The following is a 21,932-nucleotide window of genomic DNA, read 5'->3' on the forward strand; positions in this document are numbered from 1 at the left end:
AATTTTGAAGTTTTGCCATACTATAGCCTTGTTGTTTTGTCAGTTTTTTTGACATGCGATATCATTGTGTTTTGCCTAGTTTTTTGCATGTTTTAATGCAGCATGTCTCAACACGCTTATTTTATGCTGTTTTAAGGTGTTTTTAGCTGTTTTTGGGACCTGTCAAATTTTGACATTTTGCCATACTATAGCCTTACTGTTTTTGTCAGTTTTTTTGACATGCCATATCATTGTGTTTTGTGTAGTTTTTCATGTTTTAATGCTCTTCGGCATGTGTCCAGCACGCTATTTTAATGTTGTTTTAAGGTGTTTTTAGCTGTTTTTGGGACCTGTCAAATTTTGACGCTTTTTTGCCATACTATAGCCTTGCTGTTTTGTCAGTTTTTCTACATGCGATATCATTGTGTTTTGGCGTAGTTTTTGCATGTTTTAATGCAACGGCATGTCTCAACCGCTATTTTATGCTGTTTTTAAAGGTGTTTTTATTGTTTTTGGGACATGTCAAATTTTGACATTTTGCCATACTATAGCCTTTGTTGTTTTTGTCAGGTTTTTTGACATGCGATATCATTGTGTTTTGCCTAGTTTTTTTGCATGTTTTAATGTTATAATTGTTTAAAACGCTATTTTATGCTGTTTTAAGATGTTTTTAAGCTGTTTTTGGGACATTTCAAAAATTGAAATTTTTGCCATGCTATAGCCTTGCTGTTTTGGCCATTTTTTTGACATGCTATGTTATTGTGTTTTGGGCAGTATTTGCACGCTTTAATGCTACGGCATGTGTCAGCACACTATTTTAATATTGTTTGAAGGTGTTTTTAGCTGTTTTTGGGACACGTCAAATTTTGAAGTTTTTGCCATACTATAGCCTTGCTGTTTTTATCATTTTTTTGATATCCTATAACATTGTGTTTTGGGTAGTTTTGCAAGTTTTCATGCTACGGCATGTGTCAGCACGCCTTACTTTGTGCTGTTTTGAGGTGTTTTTGGCTTTTTTGGGACCTGTCAAATTTTGATCGTTTTGCCATACTATAGCCTTGCTGTTTTGTCAGTTTTTTGACATGCGATATCATTGTGTTTTGTGTAGTTTTTGCATGTTTTAATGCTACGGCATGTCTCAGCACGCTATTTTATGCTGTTTTTAGGTGTTTTTGGCTGGTTTTGGGAACTCTCAAGTTTTGACATTTTTGCCTTTCTATATCCTTGCTGTTTTTGTCAGGTTTTTGACATGCGATATCATTGTGTTTTGTGTAGTTTTTTCATGTTTTAATGCTACGGCATGTCTCAGCACGCTATTTTATGCTGTTTTAAGATGTTTTTGGCTGTTTTTGGGACCTGTCAAATTTTGACATTTTTGCCATACTATAGCCTTGCTGTTTTTGTCAGTTTTTTGACATGCGATATCATTGTGTTTTGCCTAGTTTTTGCATGTTTTAATGCAACGGCATGTCTCAGCACGCTATTTTATGCTGTTTTAAGGTGTTTTTATTGTTTTTGGGACCTGTCAAATTTTGACATTTTGCCATACTATAGCCTTGCTGTTTTTGTCAGTTTTTGACATGCGATATCATTGTGTTTTGCCTAGTTTTTGCATGTTTTAATGCTACGGCATGTCTCAGCACGCTATTTTATGCTGTTTTAAGGTGTTTTTGGCTGTTTTTGGGACCTGTCAAATTTTGACATTTTTGCCATACTATAGCCTTGCTGTTTTTGTCAGGTTTTTGACATGCGATATCATTGTGTTTTGTGTAGTTTTTTCATGTTTTAATGCTACGGCATGTCTCAGCATGCTATTTTATGCTGTTTTAAGATGTTTTTAAGCTGTTTTTGGGACATGTCAAAATTTGAAATTTTTGCCATACTATAGCCTTGCTCTTTTTGTCAGTTTTTTGACATGCTATTTTATTGTGTTTTGGGCCATATTTGCACGCTTTAATGCTACGGCATGTGTCAGTACGCTATTTTGTGCTGTTTTGAGGTGGTTTTGGCTGTTTTTGGGACATGTCAAATTTTGACATTTTTGCCATACTATAGCCTTGCTCTCTTGGTCAGTTTTTTGACATGCGATATCATTGTGTTTTGTGTAGTGTTTGCATGTTTTAATGCTACGGCATGTGTCAGCACGCTATTTTATGCTGTTTTGAGGTGTTTTTGGCTGTTTTTAGGACATGTCAAATTTTGACATTTTTGCCATACTATAGCCTTGCTGTTTTTGTCAGGTTTTTGACATGCGATATCATTGTGTTTTGGGTAGTTTTTTCAAATTTTTATGCTACGGCATGTGTCAGCACGCTATTTTAATGTTGTTTTAAGGTGTTTTTAGCTGTTTTTGGGACACGTCAAATTTTGAAGTTTTTGTCATACTATAGCCTTGCTGTTTTTATCATTTTTTTGATATCCTATAGCATTGTGTTTTGGGTAGTTTTTGCAAGTTTTCATGCTACGGCATGTGTCAGCACGCTACTTTGTGCTGTTTTGAGGTGTTTTTAGCTGTTTTTGGGACCTGTCAAATTTTGACGTTTTTGCCATACTATAGCCTTGCTGTTTTTGTCAGGTTTTTGACATGCGATATCATTGTGTTTTGGGTAGTTTTTGCAAATTTTTATGCTACGGCATGTGTCAGCACGCTTTTTTAATGTTGTTTTAAGGTGTTTTTAGCTGTTTTTGGGACACGTCAAATTTTGAAGTTTTTGCCATACTATAGCCTTGCTGTTTTTATCATTTTTTTGATATCCTATAACATTGTGTTTTGGGTAGTTTTTGCAAATTTTTATGCTACGGCATGTGTCAGCACGCTATTTTAATGTTGTTTTAAGGTGTTTTTAGCTGTTTTTGGGACACGTCAAATTTTGAAGTTTTTGCCATACTATAGCCTTGCTGTTTTTGTCAGTTTTTTGACATGCGATATCATTGTGTTTTGCCTAGTTTTTGCATGTTTTAATGCTACGGCATGTCTCAGCACGCTATTTTATGCTGTTTTAAGGTGTTTTTGGCTGTTTTTGGGACCTGTCAAATTTTGACATTTTTGCCATACTATAGCCTTGCTGTTTTTGTCAGGTTTTTGACATGCGATATCATTGTGTTTTGTGTAGTTTTTTCATGTTTTAATGCTACGGCATGTCTCAGCACGCTATTTTATGCTGTTTTAAGATGTTTTTAAGCTGTTTTTGGGACATTTCAAAAATTGAAATTTTTGCCATGCTATAGCCTTGCTGTTTTGGCCATTTTTTTGACATGCTATGTTATTGTGTTTTGGGCAGTATTTGCACGCTTTAATGCTACGGCATGTCTCAGCACGCTATTTTATGCTGTTTTAAGGTGTTTTTGGCTGTTCTTGGGACATGTCAAATTTTGACGTTTTTGCCATACTATAGCCTTGCTGTTTTTGTCAGTTTTTTGACATGCGATATCATTGTGTTTTGCGTAGTTTTTGCATGTTTTAATGCTACGGCATGTCTCAGCACGCTATTTTATGCTGTTTTAAGGTGTTTTTGGCTGTTTTTAGGACCTGTCAAATTTTGACATTTTTGCCATACTATAGCCTTGCTGTTTTTGTCAGTTTTTTGACATGCGATATCATTGTGTTTTGTGTAGTTTTTGCATGTTTTAATGCTACGGCATGTCTCAGCACGCTATTTTATGCTGTTTTAAGGTGTTTTTGGCTGTTTTTGGGACATGTCAAATTTTGACATTTTTGCCATACTATAGCCTTGCTGTTTTTGTCAGTTTTTTGACATGCGATATCATTGTGTTTTGCCTAGTTTTTGCAAATTTTTATGCTACGGCATGTCTCAGCACACTATTTTAATGTTGTTTTAAGGTGTTTTTAGCTGTTTTTGGGACACGTCAAATTTTGACATTTTTGCCATACTATAGCCTTGCTGTTTTTATAATTTTTTCGACATGCTATATTATTGTGTTTTGGGTACTTTTTTCACGTTTTAATGCTATGGCATGTCTCAGCACGCTATTTTAATGCTGTTTTCAGGTGTTTTCAGCTGTTTTTGGGACACGTCAAATTTTGAAATTTAATATATACTATAGCCTTGCTCTTTTGGTCATTTTTTTCGACATGTGATATCATTGTGTTTTCGGTAGTTTTTGCATGCTTTAATGCTACGGCATGTCTCAGCACACTATTTTATGCTGTTTAAAGATGATTTTAGTTGTTTTTGGGACATGTCAAATTTTGACATTTTTTCCATACTATAGCCTTGCTGTTTTGGTCAGTTTTTTGACATGCTATTTTATTGTGTTTTGGGCAGTATTTGCACGCTTTAATGCTACGGAATGTGTCAGCACGCTACTTTGTGCTTTTTTGAGGTGTTTTTAGCTGTTTTTGGGACACGTCAAATTTTGAAGTTTTTGCCATACTATAGCCTTGCTGTTTTTGTCAGGTTTTTGACATGCGATATCATTGTGTTTTGCGTAGTTTTTTCATGTTTTAATGCAATGGCATGTCTCAGCACGCTATTTTATGCTGTTTTAAGGTGTTTTTGGCTGTTTTTGGGACATGTCAAATTTTGACATTTTTGCCATACTATAGCCTTGCTGTTTTTGTCAGTTTTTTGACATGCGATATCATTGTGTTTTGCGTAGTTTTTGCATGTTTTAATGCAACGGCATGTCTCAGCACACTATTTTATGCTGTTTAAAGATGATTTTAGTTGTTTTTGGGACATGTCAAATTTTGACATTTTTTCCATACTATAGCCTTGCTGTTTTGGTCAGTTTTTTGACATGCTATTTTATTGTGTTTTGGGCAGTATTTGCACGCTTTAATGCTACGGCATGTCTCAGCACACTATTTTATGCTGTTTAAAGATGATTTTAGTTGTTTTTGGGACATGTCAAATTTTGACATTTTTGCCATACTATAGCCTTGCTGTTTTTGTCAGGTTTTTGACATGCGATATCATTGTGTTTTGCGTAGTTTTTTCATGTTTTAATGCAATGGCATGTCTCAGCACGCTATTTTATGCTGTTTTAAGGTGTTTTTGGCTGTTTTTGGGACATGTCAAATTTTGACATTTTTGCCATACTATAGCCTTGCTGTTTTTGTCAGTTTTTTGACATGCGATATCATTGTGTTTTGCGTAGTTTTTGCATGTTTTAATGCAACGGCATGTTTCAGCATGCTATTTTATGCTGTTTTAAGGTGTTTTTGGCTGTTTTTGGGACATGTCAAATTTTGACATTTTTGCCATACTATAGCCTTGCTGTTTTTGTCAGTTTTTTGACATGCGATATCATTGTGTTTTGCGTAGTTTTTGCATGTTTTAATGCAACGGCATGTCTCAGCACGCTATTTTATGCTGTTTTAAGGTGTTTTTGGCTGTTTTTGGGACCTGTCAAATTTTGACATTTTTGCCATACTATAGCCTTGCTGTTTTTGTCAGGTTTTTGACATGCGATATCATTGTGTTTTGCGTAGTTTTTTCATGTTTTAATGCTACGGCATGTGTCAGCACGCTATTTTAATGTTGTTTTAAGGCGTTTTTAGCTGTTTTTGGGACACGTCAAATTTTGAAGTTTTTGCCATACTATAGCCTTGCTGTTTTTATCATTTTTTTGATATCCTATGACATTTTGTTTTGGGTAGTTTTTGCAAGTTTTTATGCTACGGCATGTGTCAGCACGCTATTTTAATGTTGTTTTAAGGTGTTTTTTCGGACACGTCAAATTTTGAAGTTTTTGCCATACTATAGCCTTGCTGTTTTTGTCAGGTTTTTGACATGCTATATTATTGTGTTTTGGGTACTTTTTTCACGTTTTAATGCTATGGCATGTCTCAGCACGCTATTTTAATGCTGTTTTCAGGTGTTTTCAGCTGTTTTTGGGACACGTCAAAATTTGAAATTTAATATATACTATAGCCTTGCTCTTTTGGTCATTTTTTTCGACATGCGATATCATTGTGTTTTCGGTAGTTTTTGCATGCTTTAATGCTACGGCATGTCTCAGCACACTATTTTATGCTGTTTAAAGATGATTTTAGTTGTTTTTGGGACATGTCAAATTTTGACATTTTTTCCATACTATAGCCTTGTTGTTTTGGTCAGTTTTTTGACATGCTATGTTATTGTGTTTTGGGCAGTATTTGCACGCTTTAATGCTACGACATGTCTAAGCACGCTATTTTATGCTGTTTTAAGATGTTTTTAGCTTTTTTTGGGACACATCAAATTTTGAAATGTTTGCCATACTATAGCCTTGCTGTTTTGGTCAGTTTTTTGACATGCTATATCATTCTGTGTTGGGTAGTTTTTGCATGTTTTAATGCTACGGCATGTCTCAGCACGCTATTTTATGCTGTTTTAAGGTGTTTTTAGCTGTTTTTGGGACGCGTCAAATTTTAAAGTTTTTGCCATACTGCCTTGCTGTTTTGGTCAGTTTTTTGACATGCTATATCATTGTGTTTTTCGTAATTTTTGCACGTTTCAATGCTACGGCATGTCTCAGCACGCTACTTTGTGCTGTTTTGAGGGGGTTTTTTGGCTGTTTTTAGGACGTGTCAAATTTTGAAATTTTTGCCATACTATAGCCTTGCTGTTATGGTTAGTTTATTGACATGCTATATCATTGTGTTTTGGGTAGTTTTTTCACGTTTTAATGCTATGGCATGTCTCAGCACGCTATTTTATGCTGTTTTGAGGTGTTTTTAGCTGTTTTGGGGAAATGTCAAATTTTTTAAATTATTGTGTTATGGGCCAAAACAATTCCATGGAGCTGCTGTGGCTTCATCTTTCCAAACTTTAACAGTTTTAACTGTTGGTTTTAGCCTTTTTATCAGCTGACAGTATGTTGGCAGGAGGAGCAGAGAAATATCATCTGACAGGCCAAAGTGAGGGCGTGCTATGATGTTTGGTCAGATTTTTACCACATATACAACATATAGGTATAGTAATGTCATGGTCAGATTTTTGAAATCATACTATACTACGACATTTTGTTCAGATTTTGTTTGACATGATATTTTTGCATGATTTTAGACAACATACTATGATGTTATGATACACCTCTTTGGCTGACATACTGCGCTATGACATGTTTAAACCATTTCAACTGCCATACCATACTATTCCTTTTTTTGGAAAATAAAATTCTGTCTAACTTTTTTGGTATTTTGGATGACATTCTATACCTTGATATTTTTTGCTTTGTTGGGTATCATACTATACTATGACTTTCTTATATTATAGTATAACTTTGATCATCCATTGTGGAGAACTTCCTAGACTTAAACATTTTTCATGCTATTTTGGAAGACATCTCTCGTTTTACTTTTCTCGCCATTTTCGAAGACAAACTATAATAAAATATTCTTAATGCTACATGACACAACTTACAAAATTTTTTTCTTACTTACTTCCTTTGCTATAATATTTAATGGAATTATGATCACATATTCATGACACAAATACTTATAAAATACCTAAGTAATAATTATGTAACATAACTTTAATTTTTTTTCCCTAGCTCTTTTTCTTTTTCTTTGACATTTTCCCCATTCCATTTTTTAATTATTTCTCTAAATCTACTAATTTGTGAACATTTGTGTAGCATTTCTTGCCACGCTGCTTGTTGTCTTTTTTTCTCATGAACCGAAAAAATCACACCACTTTGCTCTGGGTTCAAAGGTTTAAATACTTGCAAAAGCTCTCTGAAAGCAGCAAGGGAAAGTTGATGTTGCTTCAGCTTTCAAAAGGTTAAATATTACACATTAAATTTAAGCTTTTGTTTGAAACTGAGTCCTGCTGAGTAGCTGCATCTACATTAGAAAAGTAAGTCAGTAACTTTGCTTTCTTTCCCTCCTGTACAGGAATTCCAGACACTGGTAACTCAATGTTTACAGTAACAGTTGGTCAACAAAATACCACTTGTAAAAAAATAAGTCACGTCATGTTACCTTGAGCTCCTGAAGTATCGTTGATTGCAGTCCAACGACAACAAAACTATACATACATATATATATATATATATATATATATATATATATATATATATATATATATACAGTGAACAATGCAAAATTTGTCTCTGAATTGTAATGCAGTAGAAGTTTAAAATAGCAGAAAATCACCCCAAACCGGGATCAACATCAGTTTTGTTGGGCTGCACTCAGACACCTTTCACAAGCTTTTAAACTTATGGAACCTTAATCAATAAAAAATGATTAATTATTAAAAATGAACCTAGAGAAACCTAGAAATCAAGAGAAAAATACTTAAAAAAAAAAACAAAAAACAAACACTTATGGAATCTGGAAAAACAGGTTTGATTTTTTTGGGGAAATAGCAATGACAACTGCAAAAAAAAAAAACCAAAAAAAAAAGGTACAAAGAAAATGAAAATAACTTGAAAATCAGCTGTGGGGACGTTATTAGATATTATCCAAGAAAAAGAAATTATTTATTAGAGAGAATTATTTATTTAAAATGAAGTTACAAACACTATTTATTTATTTTTAAAAAAGTTTATATGCTGTGTTTGTTTGGCATTCTCATCAAGAAACACTTGTCTTTGGCTTGAGCAGCATCACAGGGAGCCATCTGAAGCAGGCTGTGGCGAGCTTTCCATGGGACTACAAAGCTTTCTGAAACATCGCCATGGCCACTCAAGTGACCCCCTGGATTTTACTTCCTGCCTGCTCCTGCCAGGCTGCTCTGGTTCTGCTGTTGGGAACACTCTGCTCTGCATCCTTCAGCACGAGGCAGGTGCTCCCATGCAGACACTGGTCACCCAGTTCATCAGTAAAGTTACTCAGCACTCTCTGTACAATAACGCACATGTCCATCAACCTTGGAAATGTCTGCGAGCAGTTGAAAAGAGGCTGATTTTTTATTCTAGACAGTCATTTTCTTGTATATATTTCACTTAACATGTTGTCTTTAAAACCACTATTGAAAAAAAGTAATTTCTATAAAAATGTTTTACAGGTAAAAGATTATATCTTTGCTGAAGACAATAATGTATCATTTAACTCTTTGAAACCTGAGCATATTGGTATGACATATTTAAAAAACAACAACAAAAATTAGTACATGGTAAAGGGTGACAAGAAAATGACCCAAAATTGGTTGGGGGGAAAAGAGGGATGGAGAATGTTTGTTTTGGGTTGTTTTGTTTTTTTTAAGAAAAATATTAAAATATTTATTTTTAAAATAAAAAACTATATATATATATATATATATATATATATATATATATATATATATATATATATATATATATAATTACTTTATTTTAATTTTGAAATGATGTTATGTGAAATAAATTTTACTTCTAGTTTTTGTTTTATCATTTAAAAAATCGAAATCACATCCAACATTACAGTGCAGTGTTTATTCTAATATAGTGACCATTTAAATCCGTAATTCAAATTATTGTTCCAATAGTTAAATCTTTTTGCATCAAACGTTGCATTACCCAACACTTCTGTGCTATATGTTTCCATGTTATTCATAAAAAAATCACTAAATAAATAATAAAATATAAAGGGTACAGAGCATGGCAATGCAAGAACCAAGATTTTAAAAAGTCAAATTTTCGAGGTACTTCTGGACTTAAATTTCTGAATGTCAAATTTAAGTACTTCAAGCACCTCAGGAACCTTGTACAATGCCTGTATAAAAAGGAGCTGCTTTTTGTGACACTATCCCAGCTGAGAAAACAGCAACAAGTCTGGATCGACAGTTTTTTTCTTGTGCTGCATTCAGACACCTTTCATAAGTATTTACACCTTTGGTTTAGGTTTGATTTCTTTCAAAAACATAGGGAAAAGCAAACAAACAACTTGTCAATGGCAATCCTGGAAATTGCAAGAAGTTGTTTTTTTTCTTTTGGATTATTTTCAGGTATTTTCTTGCTAACAGGTTAAACACAACCTGTAGTGCTGCTGTTGGTCTTAAACAGTAGTATGTAGTTTGCAGCAGTCTAGCCCAAGTGTCAGCTCAAGTCAGCTCATGTATTGTGTCACTTGAGAAAAGCTGATGATGCATATGAAACGTGAAAATGCAGCATTCATAGTTTTCAGATACGTACAATGCAAACATTTTCTTCCGTAGACTGGGTGGCACATAAACTATCTTTCCTACTGAACCTGGAACTGCCAGTTTCACTCTTACTAAACTTAATAACTTTAAAAAAGTGACAATTTCATAAAAACAAAACATATGTAATTTTTTATTGTTTTCTTACAGCAGTTAGCAATAGTTTAACTATAGCAAGCCAAAAATAAATACAAATTTTAAATAATTTCAACAATGTGGTTCATTCAACAGCGACAGTAGCATTTCACGTTAATAGTGCACAGAATCCAACACAAAGGCATGGCTTCCTGCCTGAATCCTTCACCTTAAGGTGGGATTAACGCGGTCAATTTTTTTTTTTTAATCCTGCAATGATTCATTTTTCATTATTATATTACACAATTTATAAAACATGCAGAGAGGAAGCCACTGTAGTGTGATTGGACTCTCGCAGGAGCAGTTAGAAGACAATGCTTAACATGCGGGGAGAAACAGTAAGACATGAGGAAAATACTACAAGCAAAGTGCATAAATATTCAAAATCAAAAAACTGGAAATAACAGACCCCCAAAAAGCTACCATAGGCAAGCCATTTAGAAAAATCTAACCTTTTGAATTTTTCATGTACAAAGAAAAAAACTTCTTTTTTTTTCATTATCTCAAAAAAAGGTGATTGTGACAAATGTAAGTCACGTTTTTTTTCCCTGACGGATGTGAAAGCACTGGGAAACCGAGGCAACGATGCCCTCTGTTAACCCGTTCTGTAAGAGTGCAGCTGTCCCAATTCTTCTCCGGCCTGTCACAGTCACTGATGGATAATGTACAAGCAAGTTAATGTCCGTCTAACCCAAATCACCCGATTCCTTACGTCGTTTCCTCTGATCTGCTCGCAGGGCAGTTTGTGTGGTCAACGGTTGAGATGGAAGTCTATCCAAAACACTAACACACAAGCATACTCACACATACTCTCACGCACACGCAGCTTCCCCTCTACATCCACTGCTAACTCAGTGCATTCATTTTGTCAATGATCCTTCTCCATGACTTCATTTCCCTTTGTGGCTGCGTTGCTCCCATGTGCTTTTGGCAGTTGTACGAAGGCCTGGCAGGGCCACATAGTCTTTCTGGAAGCGTGAATTGGGTGTTCTTTGCCGTTTCCTCTCCCCCTGCGTGGTGAAGAAGGCATCCTGGAAACGCATGCTTGAGGCCGTGGACTAGAAAAACAAACAAGACATGAGAAGACGCCGATGAGTAAACAAGAAAGCGTTCCAGGTGGCAAGAGAATGTTTTAACTTTTCATGCCATTAAAAAGTATCAAACTTATGAATTGCAGTTGATGTGTTGCTCAGTAAGTCTAATACTTACAAGTCTACGTTTCACCTTTTTAGGCAGGTCTTCGTCTAAAGTATAGACGTCTTCTCTTTTGGCCAGCACCTGGGACCCATCCTCAAACTCCACCTGAGAGGACAGGAAAACATTCAGCATGTTTTTACTCAGTTTTAAATCAAGTGCATTCATCCAAAGAGCCTCACAATTTGCTTACTTTTTAACCTTTTGACACATGCAAGAAAAGTTAAAAGGACATTTCACCCCCAAAATCCAAAATATAAATTTTTCCTCTTACTTGAACAGCTATTTTTCAGTCTAGACTGCATTGATTTGAGTTGTCAAGTGTTGCATATATCCGCTGTAAAGATGCCTGCCTTCTCTCCAGTATAATGGAACTAGATGGCGCTTGGCTTGTGGTGCCCTAAGCGCCAAAAATACATTTGAAATACTCAACAGCAATGTCTCTTTTTTGGAAATTACGACCTGGTTACTCAAGATAATCCAAAGACCTTTTTGTGAGCAGTTTCATGTCAGAACTATTTTTTTTCTACCAAACTACACTTGCTAACTGTATCAGTGTGCAGATCGAAGCAGCATCTAGTGCTAACTCACCAAGCACCACCGCACTAGCTAATATCACAGCTTAGCCAAGTAGGATACAAATTTGCGTTTCCTAGGATTGGGAAAGCATAACCCTCCCTATTCCCTGATTGGCAAGTACACGTTGCTTTCATTGCTTGGTGTGGTTTGGTTTATACAAGACAATTGAGATGGCTGCAGGTATAGGTTAAGGCCTTTGCACACTAAGTGCTATTTTTTCTGCTGCCTTTTTTTTTAAAATTTGTCACAAAAATGTTCAAATCAAAACAAAAAAATGTCCTTACTTGCATCTCTCCACTACCTTTCTGCATGTCTCCACTCTGTGTTTTGCATTTGGCAACGCAGCTGCATGCTTCAGTCTTCACACAGTCCGTCTGTGTGCAATGCTCATCCTCTGTTATGTCCTCCTCTTCATCATAATCCACGTGAATATTGCTACGCGACGTGTTAAGAGTAGTCTGTCGGAGTTGCGAATGATACTGTGCGCCCGTTCTTCTGTCTTGTGAACAAATGAAGAAAATGTAGCGGCAAACAACTCTTTCTATGCTTCAGACAGATGCAAAAAAAGGCAGAAAATCAAAATTGTTGCGAAAACTTTAGGTAAGACAAAGGTTTCAGAGTCAGTGTGCAAATATGATTGACACAACATGAGGTCGTATTTAATTTTAGATGTGAGACAATTTTAGACAAAAAAACTCAGTGTGCAAAGGCCTTTTGGTTAAAGATTAGGGTACCTGTCAATGTAAAGCAGATCAAGGTTTTACTATCCTTAGAAACATAAATTTGCAAATATGCAAAATAGTTTTCCAAATTTTTGGTGCACCACAATCTAAGTGCCATCTAGTTTCATAGTATTGGAGAAAGGCAGACATCTCTACGGCTGATATCTCCAACACTCGGCAGCTCACACCTAAACAATCTATACTGATAAATAGAGAAATCTTATATTAGATTTTGGGTTGAAATCTGGTGCTTTGCAAACTGATAAATAAGGGAATGATCTTTGTGGTAATAATTCAAACACAGCATCTATTACAAAGTACGTATCTGGTCAAGGAAACATTAAACCATTGTTATTTCATCATGAATAACAAAGCAAAACCCCTTCGCTCTGAAGTGTAAATGATGAAAAATAAACAGCCTGGACTATAAAGTGTGATTTATTTGAAACTGAAGCCATTTTCATGTAACCTCTGCTCTCAAAAATAGACGTTTTCAACTCAAGAAATTCAAGTTTATGATTGCCGTGATGATCTTGAAGTATAACACCGCCTAAAACTATTTCCTACCTAAACACACCTTGACAATGCTAAGTCCTTGTTCAGCTTTTTTTTCTGAAAATGTGACCCATCTTTAACTGAGTGTGTGCGTCACAGATGCATTTGTGCATAACTAATGGTTGACGCCCAGCTCAACTAAATAAAGCTTTAAGTGGAAGCCGCATGACTTCGCTTGGTGAATATTTCAGTGAGTTTGAATAATGCAGATTGTCACCTCCTTCTCATCCTCCTCTTCTCGCTCTCTCTTTTCTCTACCCGTCCGCTTCAACTGTGTCTGAGTAGCTTTTGCTTCTTATGTATCTATCTTTTCATCCTCCCATCATCTTCCAACTCATCTCCACTCCTCCTCTTTAGTCGCTGTGACTTCAGCACCTCCCTCAATCTCCGTCTGAAGTGCTCTCGTACTTTTTCTCTCCCTCACTCTATCTGTGCATAGACCTGTGGACCTTGACAACGTCAGAGGAGTCACGATGATTCCAGTGTTGAGGGCGTTCAACAAGTTTGCTGCTGTCTTGCTTTGACCTACAACTAAGCTTGCAACTAATTCAAAGAAATTTGATTAAATCTTTGAAACCGGGTCATATGTCTCACCCTCTCTCTCTCGTATTTTTACCATTTGTTATGATCCTATAGTGCAGTGTGTGTATGTACCTGGTACATGTAGGACACGTTGGATCCCAGGTATTTGGCACCATAGAACAGCCCATCAGGCCACTTCACTTGAACAGCTTCCCCCACTTCAGGAGGACCCAAGTTCATACAATCTCTGCTCTAAAGATACAGGAGAATAATGGTTGGGAATGATGGGAAAATTCATTTGAAGTGAATTGTTTGAGATTGAATGTTGTTATTTTTTTGGTTTTAAGAGGTTAATGTCATGGTTAGACTTGGCTCAGACTTCAATCTTCTGTATATCGTTCTGCTGTGAAGCCATAATCAACATATTTTTAACACCCCTTTTTTTTTTTAAGTGTATATTTTTAATGTATATGGGAACCATAAAACAAACTATAAAAGCATTTTTCCACGAAACAATACACATGGGGGAGATATTTTGAATTTCATCCAAAAGGCTTGCTGGTTATAAGCTACAACTAAAACTACAATTTCAAATTTTAGTGGTTAATAATGCAAAAAAACCAAAACCTGAACCTACTACATGAATTAGGTTATGAAATGTTGGCTAAACTTTTGCTAAGACACTATCAAGCCCTGATGAACAAAAATAGCGTAGACTTAAATTTAATAGTTTTATAATAAAAATACATTTGAAAAAAAATACTTATAATAAACAGTAACATAATTAATCAATCAATAATCAATTTGCCATTATAATCAAACAATCAATCCCAGCACACAGGAAAGGTTGGGGCTTTATAAAAAGGAAGCCACCAGGTAGTAGCAGCATGCATCTAAGAGGAAGCTATGAAAATTTGCAGACATAACTGTGAAAAAAATGCAGAAATAGCAAAGCAAAACTCCAAGGTATAAGATATGATCTCCTATGAACATTATATTATCTTCCATATACGTGGTGTTATCTCCTATGAAGGAGATGCTTTTAAGCTTGTTTTGACTGTATTTTAGAGTGAAAAAGCCATAAAGATTGAAAGGCTCAGTGAACGACACAAAGGGCAGCATAAACAAAAGGCTTTACTATCTCTCATCTCTCAACTAACTATAAATGTCCACTGTAAGGCAAAATGGAACAGTACTGTACAGCGGCTCCAGCAGATCTGACTTTATACAAACACAAACCGCCTGCCTGCAACTTCTAGGTTCCCACGCGCAAGTGACCAAGCAAGAGAAAGACAGATTGACTCACATCTCTTTGCACTTACATTACTGATAAAACATCACCACGTTACTCTAATTAGCCTGCCGAGCAAGCCAACAGGCTGGGTTTACTCAATAATCTTTGCAGGTTTTTATCCAGTGGTATACAGTGGTAGTGTATTTGCAGAGGAGTGAATGCAAAATGCCAAATTCACTACATGCAGCTAGGAGCAAGACAGACTGGTAGAGCAGTGACAGACACAGATTTCAGTTATAAAGGCATGGGTCGCAGGTGAGTGAAACAATACATCATTAATGAGAACAATAATAATTACATTCTCTAAATTGAGAGCATAGCAGAGTAGTGCTGCAGAGCCGCTGTGAGTCCCCGTTAAGAGAGACGCTGGGTGCAATTACATGCAAAGATATTCTTTTGAAAACAGCAACAGCACTGTCTGACATACTGGGACATTAAATCCCTCTGTCACGTTCTAAATCCTTCCTGAAGTTTAGCCTCCGCACCTCCTCGGTCAGTACCTGCAGCTTTTTTTTTTCCTCTCTTTCTGCTATTTTTTTTTTTTTTTTGCCTACAATGTTCTTGGTGCAAAGGCATCATTAATTCTTTGCCACATGGATAATTGCAATTATGTATCTATAAAAAATAGAAAAAATAACATGATTGAAAACACATTGAATGTAATTCTGTGGCATGTACTCGTTAATACAGTAAGTGTGTGGTTGCGTCTGTCTAGTGAGACTTGGTCATTACCATAATCACTTGAACAAATCAGTGAATTTCAACTAATCAAGATCAACGGTCACGTCAATTATTATGTGCCGTTACCATGACAACTCAGTGGTCCCATGATGTGCTATTTTAATTTGAATGGCCTTTTCACGAATCCATGTTGTTTCATGGTAATTGCAGATAGATTTATGGTAAGACAAAAATTCAAACTGACTCTTGATCACATTCAGTTAGATATTAAAACAACCTTATATGTAATCCCTCAACCAATGACCATTTGAGAACCAACAATCCTTCTTGAAAAAGCTGAAGCTGCTTTAAATGAGGGCGTTTTAATATCTGCTATAACCTTGTACAACTGGGAGGTGACCTTTTGAGCGTGTCTAATTAAACATATACTCACCACTATATCCTCGGGGTAGGTATCGTTAGAGAAGGAGCCGTCATCGAACATGACCTCGTAGAACATCTGGGAGCTGATCTGGGTGACCTTTGAGCTGTAGTAGCGCAGGTTCTTGTGTTTGGAGATCACCGTCTGACCCAGTGCGATGGACGCTTGGCATGCTCGCTGCTTCTGGTACAGACAAAGAGCAGCAATTAGACTTCTGTATGACAGTTAATACAGTATTATGTCAAACTAAATTCCTATGATACTTCATCGCTGTGCAGCGAGTGATGACTGCAATGCTGTTCATTTTAGTTGCAGTTTAAAACAGGATTCCTACAGCTTAAGGCAAGTTAGTTTTATGACTTTTTTAAGAATTTTTAAAGCCAACTTAATTTAAGACCAACAACAGAAACTGAAAAAAATACAAATGACACGATGTCAATAATTTAGAATTAGGAACAGTTTTTCCCGAATGTTTAATTCAATATGAAATAAGATTTTTTTTTTGTTGTTTAACTTTCCAGAATGGAATACATGGAGAAGAAATTATGTTATCATAAAGAATCCATTGCTTGAAAAAAAGCTTGGTCATTTTTTTTACTTGATTGGATGTTGTAAACATATATGAGTGTTGTTGGTTCTTCTACCCTCATATGCTTGATGTTAAATTTGGTAAATTATTTAAAAAAACAACTATTACCAACTATTCTGAGATTTTACAATGCAACATAAGATAAAAAATGGTTCATAATATGCTATTTCCTATATCTAAGCATTTTGAAAGACTTTTGAAAGACTGATTTAAGACATTTAATACCAGTTAAGGCCTTATTGACTGTTAATGAATTTAACGCTTTTTAAGACTTTTCATGGATCCACAGGAACCCTGTAAAATACCATATTACCTAAATTAAAAAAAAAACAAAACTTTTTTTTACATATATTTAGTGGTATCTGGCCATGCAGATAAGTTTGGTTTTATTTGTCCAGGTTGGAGAAATCTCAGCAATTTCTGCCACCACCCCATTACAGCTTTGAAAAATGAAATTTTAAAATTGAATAGCAACTTGTCTTTCCACAACTCTAGATAATTCAAACACTTCACTGCGGACAGTTTTCCGTACAAATACATTGTACTGAAGAAACCATTACTATTTGCATGGCTAGAGACCAACAAAGGTAAGTAAGAAAATCTGTGTGTTTTTGATATCTGGGTGTACTGACCCTTTAAAAAAGAAATAGATCTTCTTACATTCTAAGTGTGAACAATAATACATTTCATATCAGCACATCTCTTCTCAATAAACTACATCAATATGCATATTTATATCCCCACACTAAATCACCACTGCCTCATTTACACTACTTAGATGTATTTTAAAAAATCTGATCCACATTCATATGCCCACTTCTACTGCACTGCATGAGACTAAAACAAATCATTTGGTGTCTTCAATGGAACCAGTTATCCAAATTAGTCTTTTACCAATTACATAAAAGTTTGATGGTTGTCTAAAAGTGTAAAAACATTGTCATGTCCTTTCTTACGGAGCACAACCTGGTTCTTAACAGTTCAGTGAAAACACCTGTCCTATAACTTACAGCTGACGAACTCCGTGACTGATGTCTATGGCAGGTGATTGACACAACATACGGCCAATCATCGGGCTCCATGATTACACCGGCAGCATGGGCACAGGTCACATGAAAGGAGGTGGGACACCTGCCGCATGAGCACTGGATACAAGCCCCTGCCTGCCGCTTCCCCGCGCAGCGTTTACGACAATAGATGCACTTCTGTAAACACAGACCACAGCAAACCATCAACACGAAACACTGACTGACAAGGGCCAGCCCCATCCACATTATTCAAGGAAGAGGCTGGCTTTATTCTCTATATTTCGGAAAGGTCACACTAGCACTCAGCCACAGGTCAATTATTCCGAGCTGAAGACACACACTGGCCAAGTTTCAAGTTCCAAAAAAGGCTTGAAAATATCCTTAAACGGCTGGGCGATGTAGTTTTTTCAGCTGTGAACTAATACACATTTGGTTCTCTAGTGCAGTGATTCCCAACATGGGGTACTTGTACCCTCACTGGTACCACAGGGTACATGGGAATGTCGTGGCATAGCTCAACTAATTTGTAAAAAAAAAAAAAAAAAAAAATTGTGTGTGTGATGTGTGTATGTGTGTGTCCATATACTGAGTCACCTGAACAATTTGAAAACCAAGTGTTGCAACTATAGGTGTGTAAAAAGTAATTTGCAAACAAGCATAGAAGTCTAAACAGTTAGCCAAAAGTTAGTTACTGTAAATGCTTAAGAAGTAGATACAAAATAATGAATATAAAGTTCAAATAGTTAGCAACTAAAAGCAATAGATAAACGCTTAAAAAGTCACTAATAATGACAATATAATGACTATAGATTTCAAATAGTGGCCGACTGAAAGGACAAATGACTGAAAGAGTTGACAGCTACATGCAAGTAATGTGTACATGTTTAAAAAGTAGCTAAGAATAACAAATATACATTTCAAATAGCTGACTAAAGGTAATATAGGGTTCAAACAGTGGCTAACTAAAAGTAATGGATAAATGTGAGAAGGGTTAACTAAAAGAAATGAATATGGAGTTGAAACAGTTAGCTAAAAGTGATAGCTGAATGGTTGAAATAGTTAAACTTTAGCTTCTTCAAATGCAGACTTGACCAAATTAATCTACACATTGACTTTTTGTAAGAAACTGCTATTGTAAAAATTGTGAATTAACGGACTTAATCTAATAGGGGTGCAGGGGCCACATCTCACAGGGTTAGGAACCACTGCTCTAGCTACTGTTTTACAGTAGCAGGGCGAGTTATGTATGACTGAAATAAAAAAAAAACAACAGTGCCCAATGTTATAAAGTAACTTTTTAGTTTCCATACAACAATGAAGGACTATCGCACAGAGAAGTAAGCAATATCTTTGTTGTTTCTCTTAATATTATCAGTTTTTCCATGAGATTTGTCGACAATATAGGATATCGCCAGCCTCGCCTTTAATACTACAAACATAGTATGCAGTATGAGTATTAGAAAAATAATGAATAACACAAAATAAATAGCACATTTTACACACTGAATTGTATAGTATGTAAAATGCAACACACACAGTATACAGGTATGTAGAACATTTCAACAATTTGTACACAAATAGGGTGTCTGCTCTGCTGTTACATACATTTTGAAGATGTGATATTGAGTCAAACAAAACTCAATATCCAAAAATTGAGCATTACACCTCCTGTCACAGCTTCTCCTTTCAGTCTTTCCTGTCACTTTCCATTGCAAACTTCATTAAACCAACTGTGGGTATGTTTTTGCACAGAAGAAAAGCTAAACTTATTTAGTCGTGTAGCACTGGAACAAGTAAAAAAAAAAAAAGAAGGAGGGTGATTTAAAAGACTATGAATCCAGCCTTTAAAAAAACAGCACTGAATTTAAGACAAAAGGCCGCTAAATCGTTGCTCGGTTTTGCCATGAACCTCTAACATCATTTAAAACCAGTATGTGCTCCAAATAAACATATCTGTTAAAATTCCTCAATGCGCTGTTATTGGATACGGTGGTGTAAACAAAACATAGATATGAGAGGATAAGATGAGGCGAGGCAGAGAGACCCTGGCTGTAACAGTCAACAGAAACAAGTTATTTCACCACTACAATACAAGGAAACCCTCAAATAAGACCAATCAGATGACATCACTTGAGGTTTCCACAACAAACCATTGCTGCAATGGTATTTTTCTTCCCCCCATTTGAGGTCTGTGAGCGGTACACAGCTGCACGTTGGAGGATGTAATACACATACACATCCTACGCACAAACACTGCCATGCATCCGTGCACAAACAGACTCGCACCTAAAATTTTTAAGACTATCCCTCGGTTTTCTGCACCAAACAGCCCATCAAGTCCATTTCCTCTACTCTGGCATCTCCCCTCTCCTCCTCCTCTCCCCACAAATCCTCGGCTCTCCCACTAAAGGGAAAGAATGACGACATCCCCCCATTATAACCCTACTCGCTCCCCATTTCTCTTTCACCCCTTTTGCATCCCTCCCATCTCACTCCATTTCCTCCACTCTCCTCCTACTAAAACATCCATCTACGCTTTCTTTCTCTTCGCTTCGCTTCTCTGCCTCGTCTTCCTCTCTCATGCGGTGCGGTTTCGCATCTCTTTGAAGGTAATTTATTCATTAATCTAATTCCTGGGGATCCATACTGAAATATCCATACATGCTGACAGATAATATGCCTATATATAGACAGGCCAATGTGCCTCGAGTGAGCTCGAGTGGGAATTACCTGGTGTGTAAATATAAAGTCTGGCCTCTAAAAAGAGTGTGATGACAAGTAAACTGCCATATCACCATCTAATGGAGGAACATGTGTCTAATAAGCATGTGTGGGAGTATGGGGATAAGATATAAAAAAGGACCTAGCGATGTTTTAGTTCACTGGTACATATAATAGGAAATATTCATTAGCTCAGGAAGGAGAGCACAGCATTTGAAGGGTGGATAAGGAGGTGACGCTGTGCCAATACAAAACTTTTCTTTAAGTCCTTGTCCTTATCAGCTAAGCCTCTGAAATAAGTGCCCTTTGTTCATTTCTTTGAAAAATCAATAGCTGATCCAATTAGTTAACCTAGGCAGCATTAATTAAATTTAACCTCTACAGCAGGGCTGCCTTCGCCTTTACAATTATGAGCTTAGTCGACTTAATTCAGATATCAGTAGAGGATCAGGAGGTATTGTGTACCCAGAGACTCTCAGAGAAGTCCTCTTTCAACCTTAAAGTCTCATTTAAAATGGGCGATGAAAATACGTAACTTTATACCCCCCCCCCCCTTTTTTTTTTTTTATTAATGGAGTCTCTGTTGCCTCACAGCTCCTCTTTCTGAACTGAGGGACTTTTACTCTGTGCTTTTCTTGGTGACTAACTTGGCCTACATTTCATAAAGCCTTTTCCCACATCTCCTCCATTATGAACAACAGTGCGCTGATGAACTGGCCTGACTGTCTCGTCCACCTATTGAGGCCAGCGTGACAAGATCCTGACTGGCATGCACCACACCCTGTCTGTCTAGAGGGAGGTATGTGTATGTGTGTGTGTCTAAATAAGCATTTATGGACATTTATTGGTGGAGAGAACTATTCATGTGAAAAAATAAAGCTATGTGTCAACATTAAGTTTTATGTTTTAAGGTGTGTGAGTTTGTGTATGTGTGAGCCTAACCCACTTTTCCCCATGCCTGCGTCTTCTCTGGGGTGTCTCTTTGGGTGCCTGTGTTGAGCCATGCGTTAAGAACATTCCCACAGTAAATTATGAATGTGTGTGTGCGTGTGCCTGTGTGCGTGTGATAGTAAATTATGAATGTATTGTGCTGCTGCAGGGGCAATGGGTCCAATGCAAACACGTGGCTTGCCACGCAGCGAACATACAAATGATGAATTTGACAAAAGAGAAAGGTAAACCATCCATAATCTCACTCTGTCTGTATGTCAGTTAAGATAAAAATCTGTCAACAGAATGATTATTTTTCCTAACTGAAGCATGAGTGAAAGGGCTTATCATTTATTCAAGCATGCTGTTCTGTTTTTTTTCATATTTTACCTTAATTTAGAACTCAAAGAGGTTGTTTAAAAGAGGCCCATCTGCTTCATCATCTACTGATGTCTGCACCCGTCCAAAAAGTGCTTGTGTCAGCATGTTAATTAGCGCAAGATTGGCAG

General features: G+C 36.4%; 1 protein-coding gene across 9 annotated transcripts in view; it reads right to left on the minus strand.

Moving 5' to 3' along the window:
- Nucleotides 1–10,172: 10,172 nt before the first annotated feature.
- kdm4c (lysine (K)-specific demethylase 4C) overlaps nt 10,173–21,932 on the minus strand; it is a 43,868-nt gene continuing 32,108 nt past the window's right edge. For 4 of the 9 annotated variants that reach the window (XM_088075466.1, XM_088075463.1, XM_088075464.1 and 1 more), the window contains exons 18-22: nt 17,755–17,949; nt 16,168–16,338; nt 13,892–14,011; nt 11,397–11,489; nt 10,173–11,245 (exon numbers count right to left, since the gene is read on the minus strand). In XM_088075466.1, coding sequence (XP_087931592.1) covers nt 11,078–11,245; nt 11,397–11,489; nt 13,892–14,011; nt 16,168–16,338; nt 17,755–17,949 — 747 coding nt within the window. In that variant the 3' untranslated portion in view covers nt 10,173–11,077. The remainder of the gene's footprint in view (nt 11,246–11,396; nt 11,490–13,891; nt 14,012–16,167; nt 16,339–17,754; nt 17,950–21,932) is intronic. The other 5 variants (XM_088075467.1, XM_088075465.1, XM_042484853.2 and 2 more) reach the window with 5 other exon arrangements.

The sequence above is a fragment of the Plectropomus leopardus genome, chromosome 3, assembly GCF_026936395.1.
Source record: "Plectropomus leopardus strain MGB_pleo_1.0 chromosome 3, ASM2693639v1, whole genome shotgun sequence".
In the NCBI taxonomy this organism is placed as follows: Eukaryota; Metazoa; Chordata; class Actinopteri; order Perciformes; family Serranidae; genus Plectropomus; species Plectropomus leopardus.